This window comes from Podarcis bocagei, assembly GCF_964188305.1.
Source record: "Podarcis bocagei genome assembly, chromosome: 7".
In the NCBI taxonomy this organism is placed as follows: Eukaryota; Metazoa; Chordata; class Lepidosauria; order Squamata; family Lacertidae; genus Podarcis; species Podarcis bocagei.
The window spans coordinates 1,639,410-1,664,953 of record NC_138132.1 but is presented as its reverse complement, the minus strand read 5'-3'; the positions used below and the strand labels follow the sequence as shown (position 1 = coordinate 1,664,953).

The following is a 25,544-nucleotide window of genomic DNA, read 5'->3' as shown; positions in this document are numbered from 1 at the left end:
GAATCAAAAATGGTTCCAGGTTGGTCTTCCTGTGCTGATCTATGTACGTGCTTGGTTGGTACACTTATGAACATTTCCATATATCTAAGACCTCAAAATTCCTATCACACATTCTCACTGGGAAAAGATTGATGCATACTCTTAATGGGTTCTGTTCAAGGGCTATTTGTGCCATTTGCATCTCGTGCTGGAATGACTGGTGGGTATTCATGCTTCTGTTTTGCAGAAAGGCACACTCATTGCCTCCAATAAAATCTCCTCAAAGGTTATGGCCATCTCCTTCTCAGAGGACAGCTACTTTGTTACTGTCGGCCACCGGCACGTGAAGTTCTGGTTCTTGGATGAATCCAGGGAGTTTAAGGTAAACCTGTCTGCATCCTGTGACTGACAGCAAAACGGGAAGTTCTTTTCAAAATGGCTTCCTGGTTAAGCCGTCTGTATGGTACTTCCATAGCCCCTTCTATTGTTCATTCGTTTTTCCATTGTTTGTTGGAAACCCTTCTTGGTCAGTTAAATTACTTTGCAACTCTACGAACTGGCCCCATTTCCCCCAGAATTCTAAGCAAGCACCTTAGATTCTATATTTTAGCATCCTTTTGAATCCCCACTCTTACGACCAAGTCAACAAATGTGTCTCACTGGCTGTTTTGAGACATTTAAAGAAGTAAATTAACCACTTTCATCAGGTTTGTGTTTGGTTGAAGAAATAAAATAAAATGAGACTCTGTTGCCTGTGAATGCAGAGAAGTTTTATTTGCATTTTATGAAGCCCCAGAGAGAAAATTAAAGTGGTACCTCAGTTTACGAACTTAATCTGTTCCGGAAGTCCGTTTTTAAGCTGAAACGTTCTTAAACCGAGGCGTGCTTTCCCTAATGAGGCCTCCCGCCACTGGTGCCCTTCCACCATTTGGCTTCTGTTCTTAGACCGAGGTAAAGTTCGCAAACTGGGACACTACTTCCAGTTTTGCAGAGTTCGTAAACCAAATAGTTAGTAAACCAAATATTTCGTAAACAGGGCTGTTCTTAAACCGAGGTACCACTGTAGTTGATGTCCTTCTGCTGTTGTTTTCAGTGCAAGACATAGGCTAGCTTAAACCGTTGAGCTTGAGTTGGTGTGTCATTTCAGATTAAACAGACCGTTCCACTAGTTGGTCGCTCTGGTCTTCTGGGAGAGCTTCACAACAACATCTTCTGTGACGTGGCATGTGGGCAGGGCAAAATGTCAGGTAGCACGTTCTGCATTTCTTATTCTGGCCTCCTCTGCCAGTTTAACGAGAAGCGCGTGCTGGAGAAGTGGATTGATCTGAAGGTACAAATGCCGTTTTTGTTTCTGGGGCGGTGGGTGGAAGACGAGAAGCCTCCTCCTTGGCGATCTCCCCGCACACCACCTCCTTCCCTTTCTCAAGGTGTCTCTAGCCAACTGCATTTGCGTTAGCGAAGAGTTTATTTTCTGCGGTTGTGCAAATGGAACCGTGCGCATCTTCCACACCCACAACTTGCATTATCTCTCGGACTTGCCTAAGCCACACCACCTGGGCATCGACGTCGCTGGAGAAGAAATGCTGAGGTACAAAGCTCTTGGGGCCCAGGAGGCATGGGAGCTGGGCTGGAGAATGTGCAGGCTTGTGCTTAGGCAGAGGCCTGATGCTTTGATGCTGAAGAATGTGCAGGTAGTGGTGGTGTTTTAACCCAGCAAGCTCGCAGCTCTGCAAGTGCATTTGCTTAGGCCAGAGGTTTTCAACCCTTTTGTGTCCACGGCTCCCTTGACCAACTGCATTCTTTCTGCGGCTCCCCTGTGGGGACATGCACTCCATAGAATCATAGAATTATAGAGTTGGAAGAGACCACAAGGGCCATCGAGTCCAACCCCCTGCCAAGCAGGAAACACCATCAGAGCACTCCTGACATATGGTTGTCAAGCCTCTGCTTAAAGACCTCCAAAGTAGGAGACTCCACCACACTCCTTGGCAGCAAATTCCACTGTTGAACAGCTCTTACTGTCAGGAAGTTCTTCCTAATGTTTAGGTGGAATCTTCTTTCTTGTAGTTTGGATCCATTGCTCCGTGTCCGCTTCTCTGGAGCAGCAGAAAACAACCTTTCTCCCTCCTCTATGTGACATCCTTTTATATATTTGAACATGGCTATCATATCACCCCTTAACCTCCTCTTCTCCAGGCTAAACATGCCCAGCTCCCTTAGCCGTTCCTCATAAGGCATCGTTTCCAGGCCTTTGACCATTTTGGTTGCCCTCCTCTGGACACGTTCCAGTTTGTCAGTGTCCTTCTTGAATTGTGGTGCCCAGAACTGGACACAGTACTCCAGGTGAGGTCTGACCAGAGCAGAATACAGTGGCACTATTACTTCCCTTGATCTAGATGCTATACTCCTATTGATGCAGCCCAGAATTGCATTGGCTTTTTTAGCTGCCGCGTCACACTGTTGGCTCATGTCAAGTTTGTGGTCAACCAAGACTCCTAGATCCTTTTCACATGTACTGCTCTCAAGCCAGGTGTCACCCATCTTGTATTTGTGCCTCTCATTTTTTTTGCCCAAGTACAATACTTTACATTTCTCCATGTTAAAGTCCATCTTGTTTGTTTTGGCCCAGTTCTCTAATCTGTCAAGGTCGTTTTGAAGTGTGATCCTGTCCTCTGGGGTGTTAGCCACCCCTCCCAGTTTGGTGTCATCTGCAAATTTGATCAGGATGCCCTTGAGTCCATCATCCAAGTCGTTGATTAAGATGTTGAATAAGACCTCCGAGTCTCAGGAGCTCAGTTGTGTCACCCCTTGCCTGCAGAGCTGGCAGCCCCTCGCCCCTTTTCAAACACCCTCCTTTGTGGAGTGTTCCCTTAGCTTCCTCTCCTCTCTCCTTGGGATCCTCAGGGCAGCCGCCGCTACTGCCTGTGGTCTCTGAGAGCCAGTGTGGTGTAGTGGTTAAGAGCGGCGGACTCGTAATCTGGGGAACCGGGTTCGCTTCCCTGCTCCTGCACATGCAGCTGCTGGGTGACCTTGGGCCAGTCACACTTCTCTGAAGTCTCTCAGCCCCACTCACCTCACAGAGTGTTTGTTGTGGGGGAGGAAGGGAAAGGAGAATGTTAGCCGCTTTGAGACTCCTTGGGTAGTGATAAAGCGGGATATCAAATCCAAACTCCTGTTGTTGTTGTTGTTGTTGTTGTTGTTCTTCTTCTTCTTCTTCTTCTTCTTCTTCTTCTTCTTCTTCTTCTTCTTATTCTCTGTCCCCCCCTGCCCCAAAGAGAGGTGCCTCCTCATGCTACGCAACAGAGACTGGCCAAAGGCGAACGTGAGGCCATCTTACTCCCTTTGGGAGGTAGCAGGGCCAACAGTGAGTGTCGCTGGGCCTGCATAGCAGAAAGGCTCCCAGGCAGGCAGCAAGCACAAGAAAGGCCAATGGGCTGCCTGCCTGGCCTCCCTCTTGCCAGACCATTCCCAACGGCAAGGGCTGGCGGACTGGCTGGCTGGACTCCCTCACCCATTTGCTTGCTTACTCCGAGGCCACTTCAGCTCCTGGCCTGGGGAGCTTGTAGCAACAAACAGCTGCTCCAGCCTTTGGGAGGGAGAGATGCAAGAGGGCATTGGAGGGAAGGAAAGAGGGACTTGGGCCAGTGTTGCCTGCGGCACCCCTGACCATCATTCAAGGCACCCCCGGGTGCCACGGCACACTGGTGGAAAACCACTGGCTTAGGCTATTGATTCCCAACTGCACTGGGACACGTCGTCCTTGCACAGTTTGGGCAAAATGCTGCTGTCTGGTGACTTTCAGCTTCTCTCGTGTTTCTGGTGGCCGCACATGGGAAGCAAAGGAGAGGTGCAGCTGGGAGACATCACACATTAGCAGGCTGTTGCTGCCCCTGCCTCCACATCAAGCTTCACTGTTCCCCATCGCCAGTGGCCCCTTTCTTTTGATTGTGTGTGTGTTCCCACTTCCCTTGCACTTAAGGTCTTTGCAGCTTATCTCAGCATCGGTGTGTAAAATGAAGCTCATCAGTTTGGTTCTTTTTGGTAACCAAGGAGCATGTTTCCCCCCCCTCTCCCCCCCCCGATCTTTTCAAGAAGGCCAGGTGCCACCTACTCAGATACGATTGCCTTGGCCTTTGACCCCCGCCATCACTGGCTCTCCTGCGTTTACAAGGACCACAGTCTGTACATTTGGGATGTGAAGGACACCCGTCAAGTCGGGAAAGTGTGGTCTGACCTTTTCCACAGCTCCTTTGTGTGGAATGTTGAGGTGAGTGGATGGGGCTTCTTCTTTTCTAAAAAGGATGTTGTTACCGGAAAAATCCGAGGGCTCCCTTGGACAAAAACAAAGATACCAACCAGGATAATTTGGAGCAAAACAGCAGCCTGTAGGCTTGGCCTTTATTGAACTGTTGCAACAGGGTGCTCCCCTCACTTGCAGGAGAGAGGAGGGACCCAGAAAAATGGTGTGCAAGACCTTATAAAATCTTTTGAAATTCCCATCCTCCAGGTCAAGCCCACCCCCAGAAACATCATGCATACATTACAGAAAGGAGGGGTTGACATCATGCATACATTACAGAAAGGAGGGGTTGACATCATGCATACATTACAGAAGGGGTTGACATCATGCATACATTACAGAAAGGAGGGGTTGAGGGAGGAGTTGTGGTGGTAACCTGAGTGTCCTGTCACCTGGCTGGTTCCTCCTTTCCCCCTGCCCATGAGTCACTTCCAGGAGACAAAGGGGGTTTGCAGTTTCCTGCCCCCAGAGGGAAGATCTGATTATTGTCCTTTGTTTCAGTCTGTGCTGAATCCACTCCCATATGCAAGTTCTTTGTGATTTTGTTTGTCTTCTGTCTGGGATCATCAGGGTTGACATAGCAACTGGGCAGGGCTCCTGTGGATGTGCTGGGATGGTGAAGGGATTATGGCTGACCAGAACCGAGCCCCCCCCCCTTTGATAGTCCTTGTCATATGGAGTAAAATAAAAATGGAACAGTGCAAATCCGATGTATGGTTGATTTTCTATGAATTTATAACAGAAATGTGGCGTATGTAGTGTGTGAGTGTGAGTGTGTGTGAAGTTTGTGCAAACAGAATGATTGGGGTGGGGGGTTCCTGCTACAGTCAAACAGAATGATTGGGGTGGGGGGTTCCTGCTACAATGTGAAGGATTAAGAAAATAACGTTTATTTATTTCATTTATCTGTGTGCCGCTCTTCATAAAAATTCAGGAAGTAGCTTACACGATGAAAATGAAATAAAATGGGCCGTTCCAATTTAAGGAAGTAATAATTAAAGCCCACACATTATTAATGGCGTTCGACAAACTAGGTCCATCGTACGGCTTGGATTTTGTGTCTTGATTCTTCTGTTTTTTCCCTCGGCTCTTTGTGGCTGCATCTTAGGTTTATCCTGAGTTTGAAGACCACAGAGGATGTTTACCCCCAGGGTCCTTTCTAACATGCTCATCGGACAATACTATACGGTTCTGGAACTTGGAAAATGGCACGCATGTGGATTTTCAGAAAAACATCTATAGTAATGTAAGCATTATTGCTTATTAAGAGGCTGGTTCAGACTTGATATGATGCCAGATTAAACCTGAGTGATTTATACCAATGCGTAGGTTGCGCATTTCAATGTCTGGAAGGCATGCTAGTAATTAAAACTAATTGAGGTTTTGTTGACTTAGTTCCCTTCTGGTTTGTTACAAATTACTTTCCTTTTGATGAGTCTTCTTTTTAACAGAATGGGTGTCTGGAGAGAGAGAGATATCTCTTAAAACATTCTTTCCTCTATAAAGAACTTGCTGAAGATTATATATGTGGAAAATAACATCCAGCACCTGCAAGATTTAACAAATTTGCCAGACAGAGGTGAAAATGCCAACTACCTTGATGTGAAATCTGGTGTCCGTGTGATGCAAGTCAGCCCAGATGGCCAGCACTTGGCCTCTGGGGACAGAGCCGGAAATCTCAGGTGGGTCTGTTTCATTCTCTATCGTCTGCCAGATTCTGTGTTTTCATATAATTGCGTGATGAGCTGTAGCTAAGGCAGCACTGCGTATGCCAGTCACACGCGGTGGGTTTCTACATCTTTGATTTCTCAGCAACAGCGATAATTGTATTATTTATATGCAGGCCATCTAACGGGGTTGCAAGCTCCTAAGGAACAACAGCCTTGGCAGGACTGCCTCCAAATACTTAAAAGTTATTAAAATGTGTGTGTTGTCTTACAGGATACACGAGCTAAAATATATGGATGAAGTCATTAAAGTGGAAGCTCACGATTCAGAAGTTCTCTGCTTACAATATTCTAAGCCAGAAACGGGTAAATTTCCAAATTTGAAAATGTGTGCAGTTAACATTTATTCCAGGCTCATGCCTGGGGCTTTTTTTGTATGTGGATGTATATAGATACACACAAACTCGCTCCCATTGCTACAGGATTGGGACTATGGGGGGTATTCAACTCAGAGAAGACCCGCTGGAATGAATGGATCTAACTTCAGCATGTCCTTAGTGGGTCTTTTCCATTGCTTTAAGTCCCTTTGGAGTGGAGGCAGAGTTGCCCATCTTTTTTGCCTCCTGTAGGGATGGCCCTGCTGGCCTCAGCGAGCCGAGACAGGCTGATTCATGTGCTCAACGTGGAGGAAAATTATAAACTAGAGCAGACGTTGGACGACCATTCCTCAGCCATAACAGCTGTAAGGTTTGCTGGTAAGTTGCCCAACAATCTGCTCCAGCTGATTGTATTTCTGGGAGCCTTGCTCTTCCCAGAATGGATATCAGTTCTGGTGCGGAACCTCTAGGTGCAGTTGTACAGATTAATTCACTTCTCCCTGTGTTCTCGCACCACTCCAGTTTCAGCTGGCTTGCAGAGGAGAAGTTTCCAGTGCAGTGTTTTCCTGGGGTTGATAGTGTTTTATTGTAAGCCACCCTGGCTATTGTCTTTGAAGAGTGGGGTGTACATCTAAATCAGTGGGTTTTTTGGCCATGCCCCACCTAAGCATCTCTAAAATCCTGATGCCCCTTCTCCCCGTGACATATAATTCTTATTATTCAAAAAGTGAACTCCTATTCATGTGGAGGAAGCCTGTAAGGTCATTAACTTGGTCTAAACAAGCTTGGAAACAACGGATCTAAATAAATAGAAGGGGATTCTTCTACAGATTTCACTTACCTACAGATTTCTTCTTCTCACCTACAGGAAATGGAGAGATTCAAATGATCAGCTGTGGAGCCGACAAAAGCATCTATTTTCGCAGTGCACAAAAGGTGCTTACAATTCATTTACGGAATAAGCCACCAGGAGGTTTGGCGATAGCCACCGAATGCAGATGGTTTTCAAAAGAGGGTTGGATAAATCCACGAAGGAAAACAGCAGCAGGGAGGGCTCTTGCCTTTGTGGGCTTCCCAGAGGCATCCGGTTGTCCGCCATGGAAGCAGGATCCTGAGCCAGAGGAGGCACCTTTGGCCTCATCCGGAAGTGCTGCTCGCATCTGAACTTGAGCAGCTTGTTTTCCTCTTCCAAAGAGCCATTGCCAAATAATGAAAGGGGGACCTTTCCCCTTTTGTATCCAGATAAAAGTTTATCTGATTCGTTCATGCTTATGTGTGAGGCCGCTAAAGACCTGCTGCGCTGCTGTTGGGTAAAATTCCCGCACCAGTTCTGATCTTAGTTGGGTCATTTTCACTCTGCAGGTGTCGGATGGAATTAACTTCATCAGAACTCACCACGTTGCTGAGAAAACGACCTTGTACGACATGGATATCGACATAACACAGAAGTATGTTGCAGTGGCCTGTCAGGACAGAAATGTCAGGTAAACTTTTCCGCATTTTCCACCGCAGAATTTTCGGCATTCCACGCAGTCGAATGCTGGAAGGAAGTAAGCTGTTGCCTTCCGCATTCCTCCTCCTGACCGCTAGCCTTCCTTGCACTTTTGTTGTTCTGCCTTGTTGCGTATGTCCATCCTGTCAATAGACTGTTAAGACTGTTGGTCTTTGAACCATAAAAGAATCAGGTCTGGCACGGTCGCTGTGTGTGCTGGTGGCCGTAAATCAACATAGTTGTGCACGTTCCTTCAAAGCGCATAGGCTCTCTAGCCCAGACACCAGAGAAGAAATAGGTCATGGAAGCAATAAAGCTCAGACAAGTCATTACTCTTTACTTGTAGGTAATAAAATGTGTAAATGGTTCCTGCTATTAACAGGCTTTCACCACAGCTGCAGGTGAAGGTACAATTAAAGTTCTAAGGCCTTTCTCTCTTCCGAGCTGCAAAATCTCTCTCCCCCTCTCTACATGTGGTCAGTTCAGGAGATAACGCAGACTGGAAAAACGGTTCGCTGTGTTCTGTAGGAAGCCACGTATGTCCAGAAAACGGTACCCTCAGAAAGTGTCCTTGGATAGTCTAAACAATCAGTACTTAGCTGCTCCTTCAGTCTTTCTGTTTCTGGAAATGAGTGAAACACTCTCACTTACCCCGACATCGGCTGCCTCAAATCTCCGCGTTTTGCTTAGGTGCTTTTCTTGGGGTACAGTTGCCTGTAAGGGGAAGAACAGGGTGAGAGCGTGGCTCAGTTGATGGGGCATCAGGCTCTTAATCCCAGGCTTGTGGGTTTGAGCCCCGTGTTGGGCAAAAGATTCCTTGTGGTCCCTCCGAACTCTACATTTCTACAATTCTAAATCATCTCAAATCTTTTGACATTCTCTGTTACAGCCAGTGCTCTTTAGATATATCCTCCAAGAAGCGGTGGAGTTGGGCCATTTTGGTTTGGCAGATCTTGATGTGGAGATAGAAGTAGTAGTAGTAGTAGTAGTAGTAATAATAATAATAATAATAATTTATTATTTAAAAAACAAAACAAAAAACAACCCCACCAATCTAGCTGGGTTTCCCCAGCCACTCTGGGTGGCTTCCAACAGAAGATTAAAAATACATTAAAACATCAGACATTAAAAACTTCCCTAAAAAAGGCTGCCTTCAGATGTCTTCTAAATGTCATATTGTTGGTTGTTTATTTATATAGTTAAGTGCTCTGTTTGTGGAACTATTATCGCCAGAGTGTTTCTGATTTAAAGTATTATTTATTCAATTTATTAATTGCGCGCTCTGTAAAGAGTCTCTAAGCGACTTGCAAAACTTTAGCTGTTTTCAAGTTTTGCTTTTGAATATCCATATTCACCTAAATCCGAGAGGGAAATTCTATGGGAAGAGCCAGGATTAAACATCTCAAGAATCGCCAAACACCTGTGGCAGCTCTTGAGTCACGGACAGCTGAATTATTAATCTTCATCCTTTTATCATTTGAGGACTTTAATCAACGGGATATTCTTACTCTTCTAAACAAAATATGAGAATTTCTTAAATATTTTGGCACTTTTTCTGAGAGTATGTCTGGGCTTTCACCTCCTATTAAGGCTCGGTTGCTTTTATTGAGGGCTCTGCTGGTTCCACAAAGGTCTGTAAATTGGTCCTGTATGAGTTGTAGCGGCTGGCAGGAGCCTGAGAGGAAATATATGAAGTTCTGGGTCGGGGAAAATCACTGCAAGTGTTGTTGTTTTGTCGTGTCCGCCTCTTCGTGACCCCATGGCCAAGAGCACGCCAGGCACTCCTGTCTTCCACTGCCTCCCGCAGTTTGGTCAAACTCATGCTGGTAGCTTCGAGAACACTGTCCCACCATCTCGTCCTCTGTCATCCCCTTCTCCTTGCGCCCTCCATCTTTCCCAACATCAGGGTCTTTTCCAGGGAGTCTTCTCTTCTCATGAGGTGGCCAAAGTCTTGGAGCCTCAGCTTCAGGATCTGTCCTTCCAGTGAGCACCCAGGGCTGATTTCCTTATCACTGCAAGTACCACAGAGCAATTCCCTTACTGCTTGGCTAGAGCAGCAGATAGGAGCCAGACCAACCAGGGAATTCATCCTCATCTCTCATCCTCCAGCTCCAAGGCCCAGTGAGATGCCAAGAGCACAGTGGCTGCTGGAGAAGTGCTAGCCAGGAAGACTAGCTCATGCTTTGCATGCACGGGGCTCCGGGTTCAAATCCAGAGTACAGTGGTACCTCGGGTTACATACGCTTCAGGTTACAGACTCTGCTAACCCAGAAATAGTGCTTCAGGTTAAGAACTTTGCTTCAGGATAAGAACAGAAATCGGGCTCCAGCGGCGCGGCGGCAGCAGGAGGTTAAGAACAGTTTCAGGTTAAGTACGGACCTGCGGAACGAATTAAGTACTTAACCCGAGGTACCACTGTACAGCCCCGCAATAGGAAAGATAGTAAGTCCTCTCACCAGTCAGAAGCAGCAGCCCATGGACTAGTAGTCTAGCTCTGTTTCATTTTGTGAAATGTTTGTTTCATTTTGATGAAATTGTTTCCCTGTGTATTTAGCTCACCAACTCCTTCAGATTAACTTTATGCTTGAAAACTGCCATTTTGGCCAGTTTATGAGCATCTGTGCGCCCACAGTTGCAGCACAGTCACGTCTAGGAAGCCCGAGGCATTGACTCAGGGACTGTGTACGCTGAGAGTGCTTTTAATTCCCAGTGTTTGCATAATGAACCTGTTGCTCCACTGCTCTTTCAAAGGCTTTGGGCACAGGACACAAAGCCCAGTATCAAAGCGTAGCTCTTCAGTTGTGTCAAACCAGCAAGACTTTGCACACACCCAAATGTAACTTGACCTTCCTCCAGGGTATACAACACAGCCAGCGGGAAACAGAAGTGGTGCTACAAAGGCTCACAAGGCGATGACGGATCCCTTCTGAAGGTAACTGAGTAAATAATCTTTCCCCTGGTGCAACACCCGGGGCTCTTGCCCACCCTTGCACCCAGGCCTCCTGGAATGTGGCCTAATATTCTTGTGGGCTGTTGCTTCCGACTAAACGCTGTAAGGAATGCCCAGCACGCTTATTTTGTTGAACTGTGAATAAGTGGTTCGTTATTCAACCGACAACAATTAAAGTAAATCTGAAAGAGTGAAGCCTCTTTGTTTCCAATCCCTGCAGGTCCACCTGGATCCTTCTGGAACATTCTTGGCCACCAGTTGCTCAGACAAGAGCATTTCCATTATCGACTTCCACTCTGGGGAGTGTGTTGCCAAAATGTTTGGACACTCAGGTTTGTGGTGCTGTTGCTGCTTTTTTTGGTTCGGTTATTTTGCAAGCGCATATCTAGTACATAAGGGACGCGGGTGGCGCTGTGGGTTAAAACACAGAGCCTAGGACTTGCCGATCAGAAGGTCGGCGGTTCGAATCCCCGCAATGATGGGGTGAGCTCCTGTTGCTCAGTCCCTGCTCCTGCCCACCTAGCAGTTTGAAAGCACGTCAGAGTGCAAGTAGATAAATAGGCACCGCTCCGGTGGGAAGGTAAATGGCATTTCCGTGCGCTGCTGTGGTTCACTTAGTCCTGCTGGCCACATGACCCGGAAGCTGCACACTGGCTCCCTCGGCCACTAAAGCGAGATGAGTGCCGCAACCCCAGAGTCGGCCACGACTAGACCTAATGGTACCTTTTCTCTAGTACATAGTACAGCCTACCCACCCACCCCGCCTGGTGCCCTCTGCCTGTTTTGGATCCCATTAGCCCCAGACACTACAGTCTGTTTCTTATAAATTGTCGTGATAACTGATTCAACCAAACAACGAACGCATCTTTATCTTGCAGAAGTTGTTACAGGGATGAAATTCACCTTTGACTGCAAACATTTGATCACCGTCTCGGGAGACAGGTGGGCAACCTGAACTGCGAAAGATGCTTGCGTGAATTAGAAATTTGTCGACCTGAAAGCGGGGTCATTTAGTGTGCGTTTGTTGCTCAGTTAGCTTTAAGGGAAGAGGACGTCTGGACGGGGTTCCCAGATGTGTGTGGCCTTTTCAGATCTAGGCAGGAGAGGGCAGGAAACACACCAGGGATGTGGAACGGTTCAGGCCACTGATTTGGCCCTCTTCCCTTTCTCCAGCTGCATCTTCATATGGCACCTGAGTCCTGAAATCACCACCTGCATGAAGCAACATTTGATGGACCTGGATGAAGTCCAGCAGCCGAGGAAAGCCAGGGAGCCCGTGTGGCCTCATCAGGTCAGGTACTGGAACAGCTGCGGTCTTGGGGGGACGCTCTCTGCTCCCGATGGGGAGACCGGGGTGACTCTGTCGCTCTTGAGTCCTGAAAGGGATCCCTCTGACTCCTCCTTTCCTCCAGGAGTGAGCCCTACGTTGCTCTGCCGAGCGAAAGGTCTCCCTGTGGGACTGAGCGCCTGACTGACTATGACACGGAGGAGGAGAGGGAAGAGGAAGACGCTGCTCTTCTGACGCCCCCCCAAGCTGTCCTGGATACAGGTATGGAGGCACGAGGCACTTCCCAAGGCAGCTGGGAGGGAGGATGCCTAGGGGATGCGTGGGATTTGGCCAGAAGCCACGGAAAACCCATCAAACTTCAGGAGAGGCCCAGATGGAGACCCTGGTGACGGTGGTCTTGTAAAGGCCTTTTTGTCCTCTCCGCCTCCCCCGCCCCCTATAAGATTTCTGGTAATGTTTTGTTGGGATGCAAAGAACGTAAGAAGAGACTTGCTGGATCAGGCCCATCTGGATCAGGCCCATCCAGTTCTCACAGGGGCCAGCAAGATGCCCCAGTGCGAAATGCACAAGAAAAACACTTAAAGACAAGCGCGCTCTCTTTCAGTCTCCAAGGACTGGTATTCAGAAGCGTTGCTGAGAATCTGTACAGTGGTACCTCTGGATGCGAATGGGATCCGTTCCAGAGCCCCGTTCACATCCTGAAGCAAATGCAACCCACCTCTGCGGGTCGCGATGTGCCGCTTCTGCACATGCATGTGATGTACCGTATTTTTCGCTCTATAACACGCACCCGACCATAACACGCACGTAGTTTTTAGAGGGGGAAAATCCGTAGGCATGCCACCCGTAGGCATTTCCTCCATAACACGCACAGACATTTCCCCTTACTTTCTAGGAGGAAAAAAGTGAGTGTTATGGTGCAAAAAATACGGTAATTTTGAGTGCCTGCGCATGCGCAAACAGCGAAACCCGGAAGTAATGTGCTCCGTTACTTCTGGGTCAGCGCGGAGCGTAACCTGAAAACGCTCAACCTGAAGCACAAATAACCCGAGGTATGACTGTACTCTGCTTTACTTTGAAAAGCAAAACCCCTCTTATTTCTACAGTGGTACCTCGGGTTACATACGCTTCAGGTTACAGGCTCCGCTAACCCATAAATATTACCTCGGGTTAAGAACTTTGCTTCAGGATGAGAACAGAAATCGTGCAGCAGCAGCAGCGACAGGAGGCCCCATTAGCTAAATTGGTGCTTCAGGTTAAGAACAGTTTCAGGTTAAGAACGGACCTCCAGAACGAATTAAGTTCTTAACCCGAGGTACCACTGTACTTGCTTTGGTTTCTGAGAGTTGGTAGATAAAGTTTCCACGGGACCCAGTTCTGCTTTTCAGTGTTTTTTCGATTGCTCTGTGTTAAATGCAAAGGGGGGATTTCTTCTTCCTATCTGTGCCTTGTATGAAGAGTTTTAACTCTGCTTTCACGTTGCTCACCCCAATCTCCCTCCCCTGTTGCTCTCTCCAGCTCCTGCATGCGTCCTCACCAATGGTAAACTACCCATGTGGGCAAAAAGGCTGGTATGTAATGTGCTCTTACAAAAATGGTATTTTTTATATATGGATTAATTCAGCCATTGCCAACCTTCCACATATTTTGGACTACAACTCCCATCAGCCCTGGCTGACACAGCTGGCGGGGGCTGATGGGAGTTGTAATCCAAAGCAGCTGGAGGGCACCAGGTTAACCATGGCTGTATTATGAGGCGGAGAATCCCAGTAACCAACGTTCTTCCTGTTGTAATTAATTTCCTATATCTTGCCCAGGGCATCTAACCACCAAGGGGCAGCATTAAAAAGAAACGTAAAATCAAAAAGTACAGCAGGCAAGTCGGCATTAAACAATACAAATGGTCTCACTCGTACTATGCTCCAAAGGTCTGTCAGAACAACAAGGTCTTCAGTTGCCATCTGATAACGGGGAGGACCACCTGACCTCAGGAGAGAGGGACTTCCATAGCTAGAGTGCCACCACTGAGAAGGCCTTGTCTCGTGTGACGTGCACCAGCACCGAAATCAAGTCACGTTCCCTGAGGGTGCCAAAACCATGGCCTCTCCTGCAGATCTCCAAACAAGTGTTGGCTGATCCTGCAGAAAGTGCTCTTTTGGTCCTGAGACAGGGCATGGGAAATAATAATGAAACAGGTGTTGTTTGCAGGGGTGGGTTTGTTCCACGCCTTGGGCCTTGGCTGCAGATGTGAAGGAGGATGTCAGGTTTGCATGACCCACAAAGCCAAACCTTGGCTTAGCTTTTGTGCCGTGCCAGCCTGAAAAAGCTCCCATCCCCTCCACCCTCCGGAACCGTGGTGTGGCTTAGCGTGACGTCCAAATGTGGCCACTGCCATGGTTAAGAGACAAAGGGTTCTCCCCATAGCTGTCAACCGTCCCTTATTTGGCGGGAAAGTCCCTTATCTCAGCGCTGTGTCCCGCTGCTGTCCCTTATTGATGATGTCCCTTAAATTTCCCGGGTTTCAAAGGAGGCAGCTCCTCTCCCTCCCTCCTTGCCGGCCAGGGAGGAGGGAGGCTCCAACTGTGTTGCTTGGCTGCGTTGCTCACCCAATAAGGCGTCTAAGAATGACTGCGGGGTGGAGCTTGCATGCCTTGTGCCGATCAAATCGGCCACGTTGCCTGGGGACCCGCCTTTGCTCAGCGCTTCCCAGCAGAGAGGGGACGGTGGTTTTCCTTGCTGCATCCCCTTTGCCAGGTTTCTGCGCTGTGGGAACCACCACTTGAGGCTTCGTTTGGCTGCTGGCTGGGCTTTGTGCCTTTGGCTCGGAGGGGTTCAGACGTTGAACCTCCTTGTGCTCTGAAAATCCCTTATTTTGGCTGCTGATCCCTTATTTTCGAGGCTGCTGGCCCCTTATTTTCATATCTGTAAGTTGACAGCTATGGTTCTCTCTATCCATCCGGGTTAGCATGAACTGCAGTTATTTTTGCATGCTTAATCACAGGCAGCAGAAACTGCTGGTCCAAAATTTAAAGGCGCTGCAGTCCTCCAGCTTTGACAGCTAAGCAGTTGAGTGCGTTGTTGGTGCAAGTTTTGCTTGGATAGGATGAAAACAAGAACCACTCTTGCTGGGTCCTGCAGAGAAGCAAATGGTCCTCTTCAATGTGTTGATAATCAAATGGGGGGGGGGCTTCTACTGTGATCTGTGGGTCTCCAAATGTCTGCAAATCAAGGCAAAGGAGGCAAGTGAAGTACCTGAACCAGGCAGAGGGCCTTCTCGGTAGTGGCGCCCGCCCTGTGGAACACCCTCCCATCAGAGGTCAAGGAAATCAACAACTATCTGACTTTTAGAAGACATCTGAAGGCAGCCCTGTATCTGGAAGTTTTTAAAGTTCAATGTTTCATCATGTTTTTAATATTCTGCTGGGAGCCGCCCAGAGTGGCTAGAAAGCCCCGGCCAGATGGGCGGGGTAGAAATGATAAATTATTATTATTAATTTTATTATTAATTATTATTATTGTAGGTTAGGGGTGGGTTACAAAACACCAACTGCTAGCCATCAACCCATCCATGATTAGTTCTCTGATTTGGCGATTTTTATCCCAACCACATGAGTGGCATGAAGAAAAACACACACACTTCCTCTCAACTTTCCTCTCTCTAGCTTGGAGAGGCAGATAATGCGGACAGCGCCGCCTTCAACTCCAGGGTGAGTTATCAGCCGCAAGGGCGATGGGCAGAACGTGCCGCCAAAGAGCCCATTAAGACCATGCTGGATGCAGACCTGAATTACTTCACCCCAATTAAAAACAGCAGCCTGCAGGACAGTGAGCTGGAACCACAGAATCTGAATCGGCTGCTCTCGGAGGTGAGAAAAGTTTCCTTGGTACAAGGGGCTTGTACCTGAGGTCGACTTTGCTGTCCACCTGCACCCCCACACCCCATGTCCTTTGAGTCCAGGGACAGAAGTCCAGGGACAAGCCTTGGAACTCATTTTCAGGGGTGGTACTTATTCCTGGAGCATGCTATGTGTGTGCCTTTCCGTGTGGCTAGAGTTCCTCTCCTTTCACCAGTGAGCCCCCATCCACCTGGGAAGCAGGGAGAAATATTTCTCTTTTGGGCTGTACTTTGGACGCGCTTCTGTGGCTCTTGCTTGTGCCAGGAGGCTTGTGGCTTTTTGCAGCAGAACCTGCATCTGCCCCCCCCCCAGCTTTTAACAGCGCACAAACCAACCAATCAAGGCAGTTGCTCTCTTACAAAACCAGGTTATCAGAGGGTGCGGCTGCCTTGGGTTTCCTCAAGGGGACAAGCAGATTTTCCAGTTAGCCTTTGTGATTTTTTTTTAGTTTGATTGTACCTGGAGTCGATCCATCGATGAGAGCTTTCGTGCGCCTTTAAACTTATTTTGGAGCCACTGCAGCCCTTGGATATTCCGGCTCCAGAACATTTCTTACTTCCATCTTTTCTGCTGTCTTTGAATCCTTTTAAAACGTTGGAAGGGAGAGTCACGGGGACTAATTCCCTTTTCGGGGGCGGGGGGAAAGGTCACAGGCTATTTTTGGTTTTCCCTCCAGGCCAAGGACTACCCCAGCAACATTATTGAAGATTTCCAGCAGTCAGATCTGTCCTCTGATGAGGAGGCAAAAGAAGAGCTTGAAATCAGTGGGGACAGCCTGTGCCCCCAACAGACTGGCAGCAAGACCCCTGAGAGCGAAAGGTCAGTCCTCGCTTGGACGCTCAGGGCGGCAGCCTGGGAGGAACTGGCCTCGAAGCCTGCAGGCTTACCGTCGAGTAAATGCGCTGAGGGTAGAGCTGCAGGACTTACAGAGGGGGAGACCCTGATGTGGTTTGGATTTGGCTGGAGACATCCCAAGGGCACACCCCGTTCTGGGGCCCTCTGCCCTTGAAGTTTTGAAAGAAGCTTGAACTGATGGATGGACGCTGTTCTCTCCACCCCCCAAGAATCACAGGCACTTTTTACCTTTCTTTAAAGGAGCTACATGAAGGAGCTGCTCCTTCAGCCGGCTTACCAGAAGGAAGCGGCAAATACCAAGGAGAAGCTGCCAGACAAAATCTACTCTGTGACTTCCTTAGATTCAGAGGTCTCTGCTTTCAGCCACCAGCAAGAAGGTAGCCTGAAAGATGATTCCTTCTCACATCTGGGGTATTTTTTTGGTGCTTGAGCTGCAGAAGGGCTTTCTCCTCTCAGCCGGCCATTGTGCCCCCACCCCTGCCCAATTAGTGTCAGTTTCCAGGGCCCAGTGAAGCAGAAAGACCTGGCCCTTGAACCCCCAAGGGCATGTGAGGGGGGAGCTGCCTGCTCTGCCCAAGAAGAGATGATGGGGATGCAGCCTGCCTCGGCCTCTCCCCGCACCCTACAAATTGGGCTGGTAGAGGGGGCAGCAGGAAGGGAATCTGCTCTCATGGTTGTCACAGCCCTCCCCAAAAAAGATCCCGCATGAAAGGCAGCAAGCGAGGAAAAAGGGACTCGCAGCTGCAGGATGAGACCTTCCCCCATCCTCTATAAATCAGCTACAGGGAATGAGGTGTGTGTTTGCAGGAAAGGGAGAGTCAGGGAGAGGAGGAGAAGCATAGAATCGTAGACTTGTAGAGCAGAAAGGGACCATATGGGTCATCTAGTCCAACCCCCAGCCGTGCAGGAATCTTTTGCCCAATGTGAGTCTCGAACCCGCAGCCCTGAGCTGAAGCATCTCGTGCTCTGCGGACGGAGCCATCCCAAGTTCATTCCTGTGCCAGGTGATCCAGGAGATTTGGGTGGGAGAAGAAGCCAGGGCTTGGCCCAGAATCCAGAATGGCTTTGTAGTCTGCAGACTGAGCTCTCCTCTGAGCTTTTTCTTCCTTTCCTTCCCTCCCCCCCCCCCTGGCTTTGTACAATGCGCCAATCGGACGCTCTAGTTTCGGAGGCAGAAACGGAAATGACGGACGTGGATGAGAACTTCCAGCAGACCAGCTCTTTGCCCCAAACCCCTGAGCAAGAGAAATACCTGCGGAATCACTTTGAGACGCTGGCTGATGCCCAGGCGGAAGGTAAGGCCGGAGCTGCGGCACTGAGCCGCATGTTGATATTTTCACCCCCTCCCATTGCCAGAATCTCCTGATATGGTTGGTGTTTTGAGAAAGGAGGAGGCGGAAACTGCTCTTTGCTTCTTCCGCTCCTGCCTGACTGCCTGTCTCTGTGTGTTATCTATGTAGTGATTAGATAGCTGAGTGAGAGCTGTAACTCTCATGCAAGCCGGTAGTTTAGTTTGCAGTAGCTATTAGAAATAAAAGAAGTTATACTGCACAGCTAGCTTCCACGTTGTTTATACTCTGCTGAATCTAGGGCTCACAATGCACAGTTGTGAGTCCAGTGCACAGGGACCTGTTTTCCAGGATTGGAAGGTCTCTGGAAGTGCCCCGGTCGCCTAGCTCAGTCGGGGCAGAACCAGTTATTGAGCCCAGTCGCTGACACCGGTTGCAAGGCGTACTGACACCGAACGGCACAGCGGCTGTGCTCTTCCCATAAGCAAGAGCCCCTCGCCTAATAGGCACAGCCGGAGGTGCCTGGGGCAGTTTCTCAGGGTGCTGTTCTTTTGATTCACTGACTAAGTAGAAAACCCCTTGGCAGGCCATTGGCACTTTGACGGCGGATTAGAGGTCATTTGCCTCGGTGTGTTTGCCAGTATTCACTTTTCAGCTACTCTTTGTTGGTGATATTATTAGCTGTGTTTACCTTTTCCTCCAAGGAGCTGAAGGTGGGGTGAATGGTTCTCCCCCTCCTCATTTAACCCCCCCAACAACCCTGTGAGGTGGGCTAGGCTGAGAAGCAGTGACTGGTCCAAGGCCACCCACTGAGCTTCATGGCCGGGTGGGGATTTGAACCCTGGGCTCCCAGGTCCCAGTCCACACTGGCTGTGTCAAGAACTTGGGAAAAGCTCCCGCTTGCTCTCCCCTTTTTGATGCAGAAAAGTTTGATGGCTGCCTAAAGGATCTGAAGGCGCCCGAGGAGGAAGAGGAGGAGGCGGCCTTGTTCCAGAACCCTCGCCTGAGCATATCTACCCGTTTTCTCTCCAGCTGCCAAAAAAATAGCAGGTGGGCAGATATATATCTGTATTTTCAACCCTCCATTCGTGAAAGAACCATCTGAACGGCTGTGTTCCTTTCACACAGGTTTGCAGCTCCCTTTCTTCCGAGGCTCCGTCAGCACTCTCAGGCCGCTGCTGCAGACCACCTGGTGGAGGAGAGTCTCCTGTCGGGAGAGCACAAGAAACCAGAGGCAAGTTGGCCGCCTGAATCGAGGATGAGCCGCTGGGCTCAGCTGTTCCCTTTTGCATCTTGGCAGACGTCTTGTCTCCCAGCCCTTCTGTGAAGATTGGGCGCAGCCGCGACTCAGTGGCAGCAGAACAGGGGCTCTGCAGGCAGAAGGGAATTTCCAGTTAAAAGATCTCTGGTAGCCACAATGGAAAATAATAATAATATAATAATAATTTATTATTTATACCCCACCCATCTGGCTGGGTTTCCCCAGCCACTCTGGGCGGCTTCCAACAGAAGATTAAAAATACATTAAAACACCAGTCATTAAAAACTTCCCTAAACAGGGCTGCCTTCAGATGTCTTCTAAACGTCAGGTAGTTGTTTATTTCTTTGACATCTGATGGGAGGGCGTTCCGCAGGGCAGGCGCCACCACCAAGAAGGCCCTCTGTCTGGTTCCCTGTAGATTCACTTCTCACAGCGTGGGAACCGCCAGAAAGCCCTCAAAGGTGGATCTCGGTGTCTGGGCTGAACGATGGGGGTGGAGACGCTCCTTCAGGCAGGGTCGTAAGAAGGGGGGCGAGGGGACGGTCTGCCCCGGGTGCCACCCTGGGGGTGTGTGACAAGATGGCCCACTGCCTCCCCCCAGCTGTAGAGGGCCCGAGGGTACAGGCACCAATTGCGCGGAAGCCTTAACGGACAGCGCTTGAGTGGCAGCCCATACGGTTTGCCCCGCCCCCGGTGCCCCACACTGGGTGACTTAGAGGCTTCCTCCGCCACTGCCTTTAGGTATACTGGACTGAGGCCATTTAGGGTTTCAAGGTCGGCACCAACACTTTGAACTGTGCTCGGAAACGTCCTGGGAGCCAATGTAGGTGTTATACGGTCTCGGAAAAGACCCCACAAGGCTGTCGTCTAGACCAGGGATGTCCAACACGTTGATCGCGATCTACTGGTCGATCCCTGCGAGGTTTTGTTAGATCGCAGTCGATCGCTGGCCCCCTTCCGGCCCCGGCCCCTCTCCCTGCACCGGCCTCTATTGTTACAGAAGGGAAGCCGGAGTTTAGAAATGGATGCCGTTATCTGGCCAGCGATCGTGAGGTCAGTGGCTGCTTCTGTTCCTCCCTCCCTCAGAAGAGCTGCAGAAAATCTCTAACCCCCCCCCAAATGGGGCATATTCCGTCCCCAAAAAAAGCTCCACAACTTTGACCTGAACCCCTAAAAAACGGGGGTGGATCACTGCCAGATTTTAATTTTGAAAGTAGATTGCAGTCTCTCGGGAGTTGGCCACCCCTGGTCTAGACAAATGGATGTCCTCAAAGGCTGCTTCAGGTGCACAGTTCAGAGGCTCTTCTTTGATCCTGCCACATTTGCAAACGTAAATGACTTGAAAGCAGTTTAACTGGAACGTAACCCCCACATAAACTGGGAGTTGCTCGTAACCGTTTAGTGTGTGTGAAATTCCCAGGGCATTCCTTGTTACACTAATGCAGCTGCGCTGGCTGTGGCTGATGGGAGTTTTAGTCTGGAACCTCCAGAGGGCACCAGATTGGCAAATGCTGCGCTGGCACCTCTATAGCCTGCTGAAATGCCCAAACTCTTGGCCTCAAAGTCGATGCATGTGAAATGGTGGCTAGGTATTTTGCAGGCAAGGAAGGGACTGAGACCTTGGGTTTGGGGCATCTACAATGCTTTTAAACTTGCAGCCCGGGGATTTGGTTTCTAACGGTCTATGATGTAACTGCTTTAGAAACCTTCTGAAGAAACCAGCTGCGAGCTGAAGGAAAAGCTTGACGCCAGAGCGTTCATCGCCTCAGGTAGGAAACTTTCTGGAATGTTGCGTTTGCAGCAGGTTTGTCATGTTGCAGAGGCGGAAGTTATTACCGTTCCCTGTTGTGGAGAAACATTGGCTGCTGCAGGGTGTAGATTTGACTCTGTCGCTGTGTAGGGTGGATTTCCAGTTGATGCAATCCGTTCTCGTTCTTCTGATACCTTTGGAAACTGAAGAATGCTGTTGGGTGTGTTCCTCTCTTCCCCTTCTGGGAAGGAAGGCTCCAAATGTAGAAATCTCTCTCTTCCCGCCCCCCTCCCTATGTTCTTAGAATCACAGGTCCTGGTCAAAAACTTTGAAATAAACTTGCAGACTTTGTGCACCAAGTTTCAAGAGACTTTGCAGCTTTACGATAAGGTAAGCTATAGGAAAAGGCAGCAACGTAAGAACGTTTTCTAAAAATTCTTCTCCATCTACATATTTTTTTGGGGGTCATCAGATTATCCTGTCAGATGTCTAGGAGATGGCTTATATAGGGCTGTGGGGTACTATTGTGGCAGTGTGGGTCCCTGGCATCCTTGTCCCAGCCCAGTTTCGGTCACGGGTGTGAATCCTGGGTGTGAAAGCGTTTGTCCTTTTGCTGTGCAGGTGACATCCTGCAGCGACTCCACGGAGGAGGAGCTTCTCCACGTTAAGAACCGGATGGTTAGCACTTTCTCCTGGATGAAAAGGGAGCTGGACTCCCGAGAGATCAAGAACAACGCAGACGTGGCAACAGCCACAGACAGCCCATCGCCCTGGCAGAAGCGCCTTCAGGACAGCGAGACCCGCTCTCTTCTGAAGCATTACTCCGACTCGCTGCTGAACATGGTCCAGAAGAAGCTGGAGGAAAGCCACAAGGCAGACGTCGCCTGAATCGCCCCAGGCAAGGGATACGTCTGCCCCGCCCCTAAACAAACTTTATTGCGGCGCTGAGCTCAAGAGAACGTGCCCATTAATTTCCGTGTGACTCCTGAGGAGTTAACAGCAGTCAAGAAGGGAACAGATTAGCGTTTATAACTCTAGTTTATAACTCTAGTCTCTATTTTCTGTGTATCCACACACACACACACACACACACACACAAATACTGACAAGTTGTCGTTGTTTTTAGCTTTTCCCAGAGACCTCTTACGAAAAGCATTCTTTATAAGAATGAGGGAAGTAGGAGGAGAAGCAGGTGTTGTAAGTTCTTAATGGGTGCTCTGATATTCCTCCACAGTGCTTTCTTTGTCCGCCTGTGTGAGTGTGAACACTTCTTTGCAACAGCGGTTCTTCAGCGTTTGCTGTTTTTTTCTTGGTTTTGAGAATTAATAAAATTGTATTAGATTTTGAAAAGTGTCTGTGTGTGTTGATTGGGTGGGACCCATTGCTGAGTGCGCAGACTTCCTCTCATCCCCCTTCATGCTTCCCAGATCTGCTCCCAGCTCTCTATGGGGGCACATAGAGAGCTGCGGAGGGACACAGGTGGCGCTGTGGGTTAAACCACAGAGCCTAGGACTTGCTGATCAGAAGGTCGGCGGTTTGAATCCCCGCGACGGGGTGAGCTCCCCTTGCTCAGTCCCTGCTCCTGCCAACCTAGCAGTTTGAAAGCACGTCAAAGTGCAAGCAGATAAATAGGTACCGCTCCAGCGGGAAGGTGAACGGCGTTTCCGTGCGCTGCTCTGGTTCTCCAGAAGCGGCTTAGTCATGCTGGCCACATGACCCGGAAGCTGTACGCCGGCTCCCTCGGCCAATAAAGCGAGATGAGCGCCGCAACCCCAGAGTCGGCCACAACTGGACCTAATGGTCAGGGGTCCCTTTACCCTTTACCTTAGAGAGCTGCGGGTGGGGGGGGGGAGGAAGGTGAAGTCCCGTTGCACAAGCAGGAGTCATATCCTGCTTATGGACTTTATGTGAGTGTGTGGTCATGCACACGGAAGGGGCTGTATCTCAACGGTGGAGCATTGCAGAGCCAACTTCAGGCAGGTCTGGGAACTATCTTTGAAACCCTGGAGAACAGCTGCCAGCTATGTCCACAGTACTGCGCTTGATGGAGGCATGGTCTGACTTGGTAGAAAAAAGACAGTCACGGAACCGAGAAATTGCACAAAACAAATGAAATACCATGGAAATCCCTGAAACGAGAAGGAATCGACTAGAAATATTACCTTATGGAAATAAACTAAATAGTAAAAATCAAAAAGTTTAAGGGGAAAATTAGAAAAACCTAAAAATTGAGCAAAGCCTTAACGGGATGTTGGCTACAAACCTCGTCTGACTGAACTATTATAATACTTCAGAATTTTTGGGAGTTCTACCCCCTTTTTTTTGAATTTTGGTCATTTAAGGTTTATGATTTTTCTATTTCCTTCTGAGGAAACTGAATAGTTCAGTGAAAAGAGTTTTGTAGCCAGCATCCCGTTAAGGTTTTGTTCAGTTTTAGGTTTTTCTAATTTTTTCCTTAAACTTTTTGATTTTTACTATTTAGTTTATTTCCATAAGATAATATTTCTAGTTGATTACTTCTCATTTCAGGGATTTTCATCTGTTTTGTGCAATGGTCTGACTTGGTAGCTTTCAACATTCCTAGCAGCTGACTAGGACTGGGCTCGGGGGGTGTGTGTGGCATGATCCTACGCTTCCTACCATGAAAAGAGAGATTGAGACTAGACGGATCTTTGGTGCGCCGCAGGAGGGCCCTTCCATGTTCTTAAGACCCACCGTTGAGAGGAAAACATTTATTTCTTTTATTTATTTCCGTTACCTCTTAAAAACATATGAAAGCAGCTTACAACAAACATACATAAATCCATACAGTAAAGAAGTATTAAAAATTAAGATCGGCTATCAATTCACTATTGAGGTACAATGTATTCTCAACTGCCTGCGTAAGCCTGCTGGGGAAAAAAAATTCAGTAAGCATTTAAAAGTCAAAACAGAAGGCTCCTGCTGAATCTCTAGTGGTAGAGAGTTCCACAGGACTGGGCCAACTACACTGAAGTCTCAGTTCCTTCTTGTTGTCAAATGAGCCTTGCCAACTCGGGGAATGACCAGTTATGATCCTGCAGACGATTTCTGTGACTGAGCTGGGATATTAGGGTTCAGGCAATTCCCCCAGTTAGGCTTGACCAAAGTTGTTCAGGGCTTTGTAAATTAATTCAAGGCTCTTGCACCTAACTCGGTAGCAGATGGAAATATGGAATAGTTACGGAATAAATACGGAAATGGGAGGCGTGAGGGACGGGATGGAATCTCCTGGAAGATGGCCGGGCTGTCTTGTCTGGAACCCTGATCAGGAGCACGTCCCACGGCCACTTTCTGCAGCAGCTCCCGGTTAGCGATACAGTCAAGGTAAGACCTCGGCTGAACTCTCCAGCATGGTTTGTTAATCAAAACCCGAGAGAGAGAGAGTCGGCGGCATAAAATCAAACTGCTCAGAAAGCTGTCCATGGAAACAGGTTTATTCAAATCTGAGCGAGACATGGAAATGGGGCTCTGTTTGAAAGGAGAGATTTGTTTGCTTGCGAGCATCCGGGCTGGAAAAACAGGCTGCCCAAAAAAACCCACTCCCAGGCTTGCTCACAGAGTGGGTCTTTTCTGCGGTGGTAGGAAGGCATTTCTCTCTTTTTTTTAAAAAAAATAATTTTTATTAATAATTTCAACATAACAAATTATCAAAAGCATATTATCTTCATTCCCCCCTTTTTTCCCCTTCTCCCCTCCCCAAGAAAAAAAACCTACAATTACTTCCCTCAGCTCTTATCCCCAGTTTTTCAACACATATTATTCTCTGCATATTATAAAATTGTAAGGATCCTTAAATTATCTATCTATTACGTTCACAATAATAACTTTGTGTATGTTTATTCAAAACCTGCCAAGGAGCCCAATTCATTTTGTTGTTGTTTTTTCAGTAATTTGTAAAAAGTTCCCATTCTTCTTTAAAGCCACCGTTGTCCTCGTATGTCAATTTTGCCAGTTCCGCACAGTCCATCCATTTCCCCTGCCACTGTTCTTTTGTCAGGATTTCCTCGTTCTTCCATCCTTGTGCTATTAGGGCTGCCGTTGTCGCATACATCAATATATTTCTGAATTTCCTTGGCAGGTCTTTTCCTGCAATCCCTAACAGAAGGCATTTCTCGTACCCAACCTTTGCCAAGATGATTCATTGCAGGAAATCAGAGCTTGAACATCCTGTATGGCAGAACCCACCATTCTCTCTTGGGCTTCAGTGTTGAACTGTTCCAACTGTTGTGTGTATGTCCTAAACTCTAGTTTATCACACAGTTATTTATTCTTACAGCACCTTGTTCATTGGACCAGATGAACTGCATCCAAGAGTATTAAAAGAACTGGCAGATGTGATCTCAGAACCACTGGCAGTCATCTTTGAGAATTCCTGGAGAACAGGCGAAGTCCCGGCAGACTGGAGGAGGGCAAATGTTG

The 25,544-nt window shown here is 48.4% G+C and overlaps 1 protein-coding gene across 3 annotated transcripts in view; it reads left to right on the top strand.

Annotated features, from left to right (window-relative positions):
- WDR62 (WD repeat domain 62) overlaps positions 1-22,454 on the top strand; it is a 32,200-nt gene extending 9,746 nt beyond the window's left edge. The window contains exons 6-30 of one of the 3 annotated variants that reach the window (XM_081200163.1): positions 227-361; positions 1,127-1,309; positions 1,407-1,567; positions 4,075-4,246; positions 5,388-5,525; positions 5,786-5,961; positions 6,221-6,312; positions 6,576-6,701; positions 7,192-7,259; positions 7,686-7,807; positions 10,672-10,747; positions 10,986-11,097; positions 11,644-11,707; positions 11,939-12,061; positions 12,178-12,314; positions 13,572-13,624; positions 15,716-15,919; positions 16,596-16,768; positions 17,045-17,181; positions 17,968-18,099; positions 19,017-19,143; positions 19,222-19,327; positions 21,057-21,123; positions 21,409-21,494; positions 21,726-22,454. In XM_081200163.1, coding sequence (XP_081056289.1) covers positions 227-361; positions 1,127-1,309; positions 1,407-1,567; positions 4,075-4,246; positions 5,388-5,525; positions 5,786-5,961; positions 6,221-6,312; positions 6,576-6,701; positions 7,192-7,259; positions 7,686-7,807; positions 10,672-10,747; positions 10,986-11,097; positions 11,644-11,707; positions 11,939-12,061; positions 12,178-12,314; positions 13,572-13,624; positions 15,716-15,919; positions 16,596-16,768; positions 17,045-17,181; positions 17,968-18,099; positions 19,017-19,143; positions 19,222-19,327; positions 21,057-21,123; positions 21,409-21,494; positions 21,726-21,992 — 3,237 coding nt within the window. In that variant the 3' untranslated portion in view covers positions 21,993-22,454. Of the gene's footprint in view, positions 1-226; positions 362-1,126; positions 1,310-1,406; positions 1,568-4,071; positions 4,247-5,387; positions 5,526-5,785; positions 5,962-6,220; positions 6,313-6,575; positions 6,702-7,191; positions 7,260-7,685; positions 7,808-10,671; positions 10,748-10,985; positions 11,098-11,643; positions 11,708-11,938; positions 12,062-12,177; positions 12,315-13,571; positions 13,625-15,715; positions 15,920-16,595; positions 16,769-17,044; positions 17,182-17,967; positions 18,100-19,016; positions 19,144-19,221; positions 19,328-21,056; positions 21,124-21,408; positions 21,495-21,725 lie in introns of all 3 variants that reach the window. The other 2 variants (XM_081200164.1, XM_081200165.1) reach the window with 2 other exon arrangements.
- Positions 22,455-25,544: the final 3,090 nt, after the last annotated feature.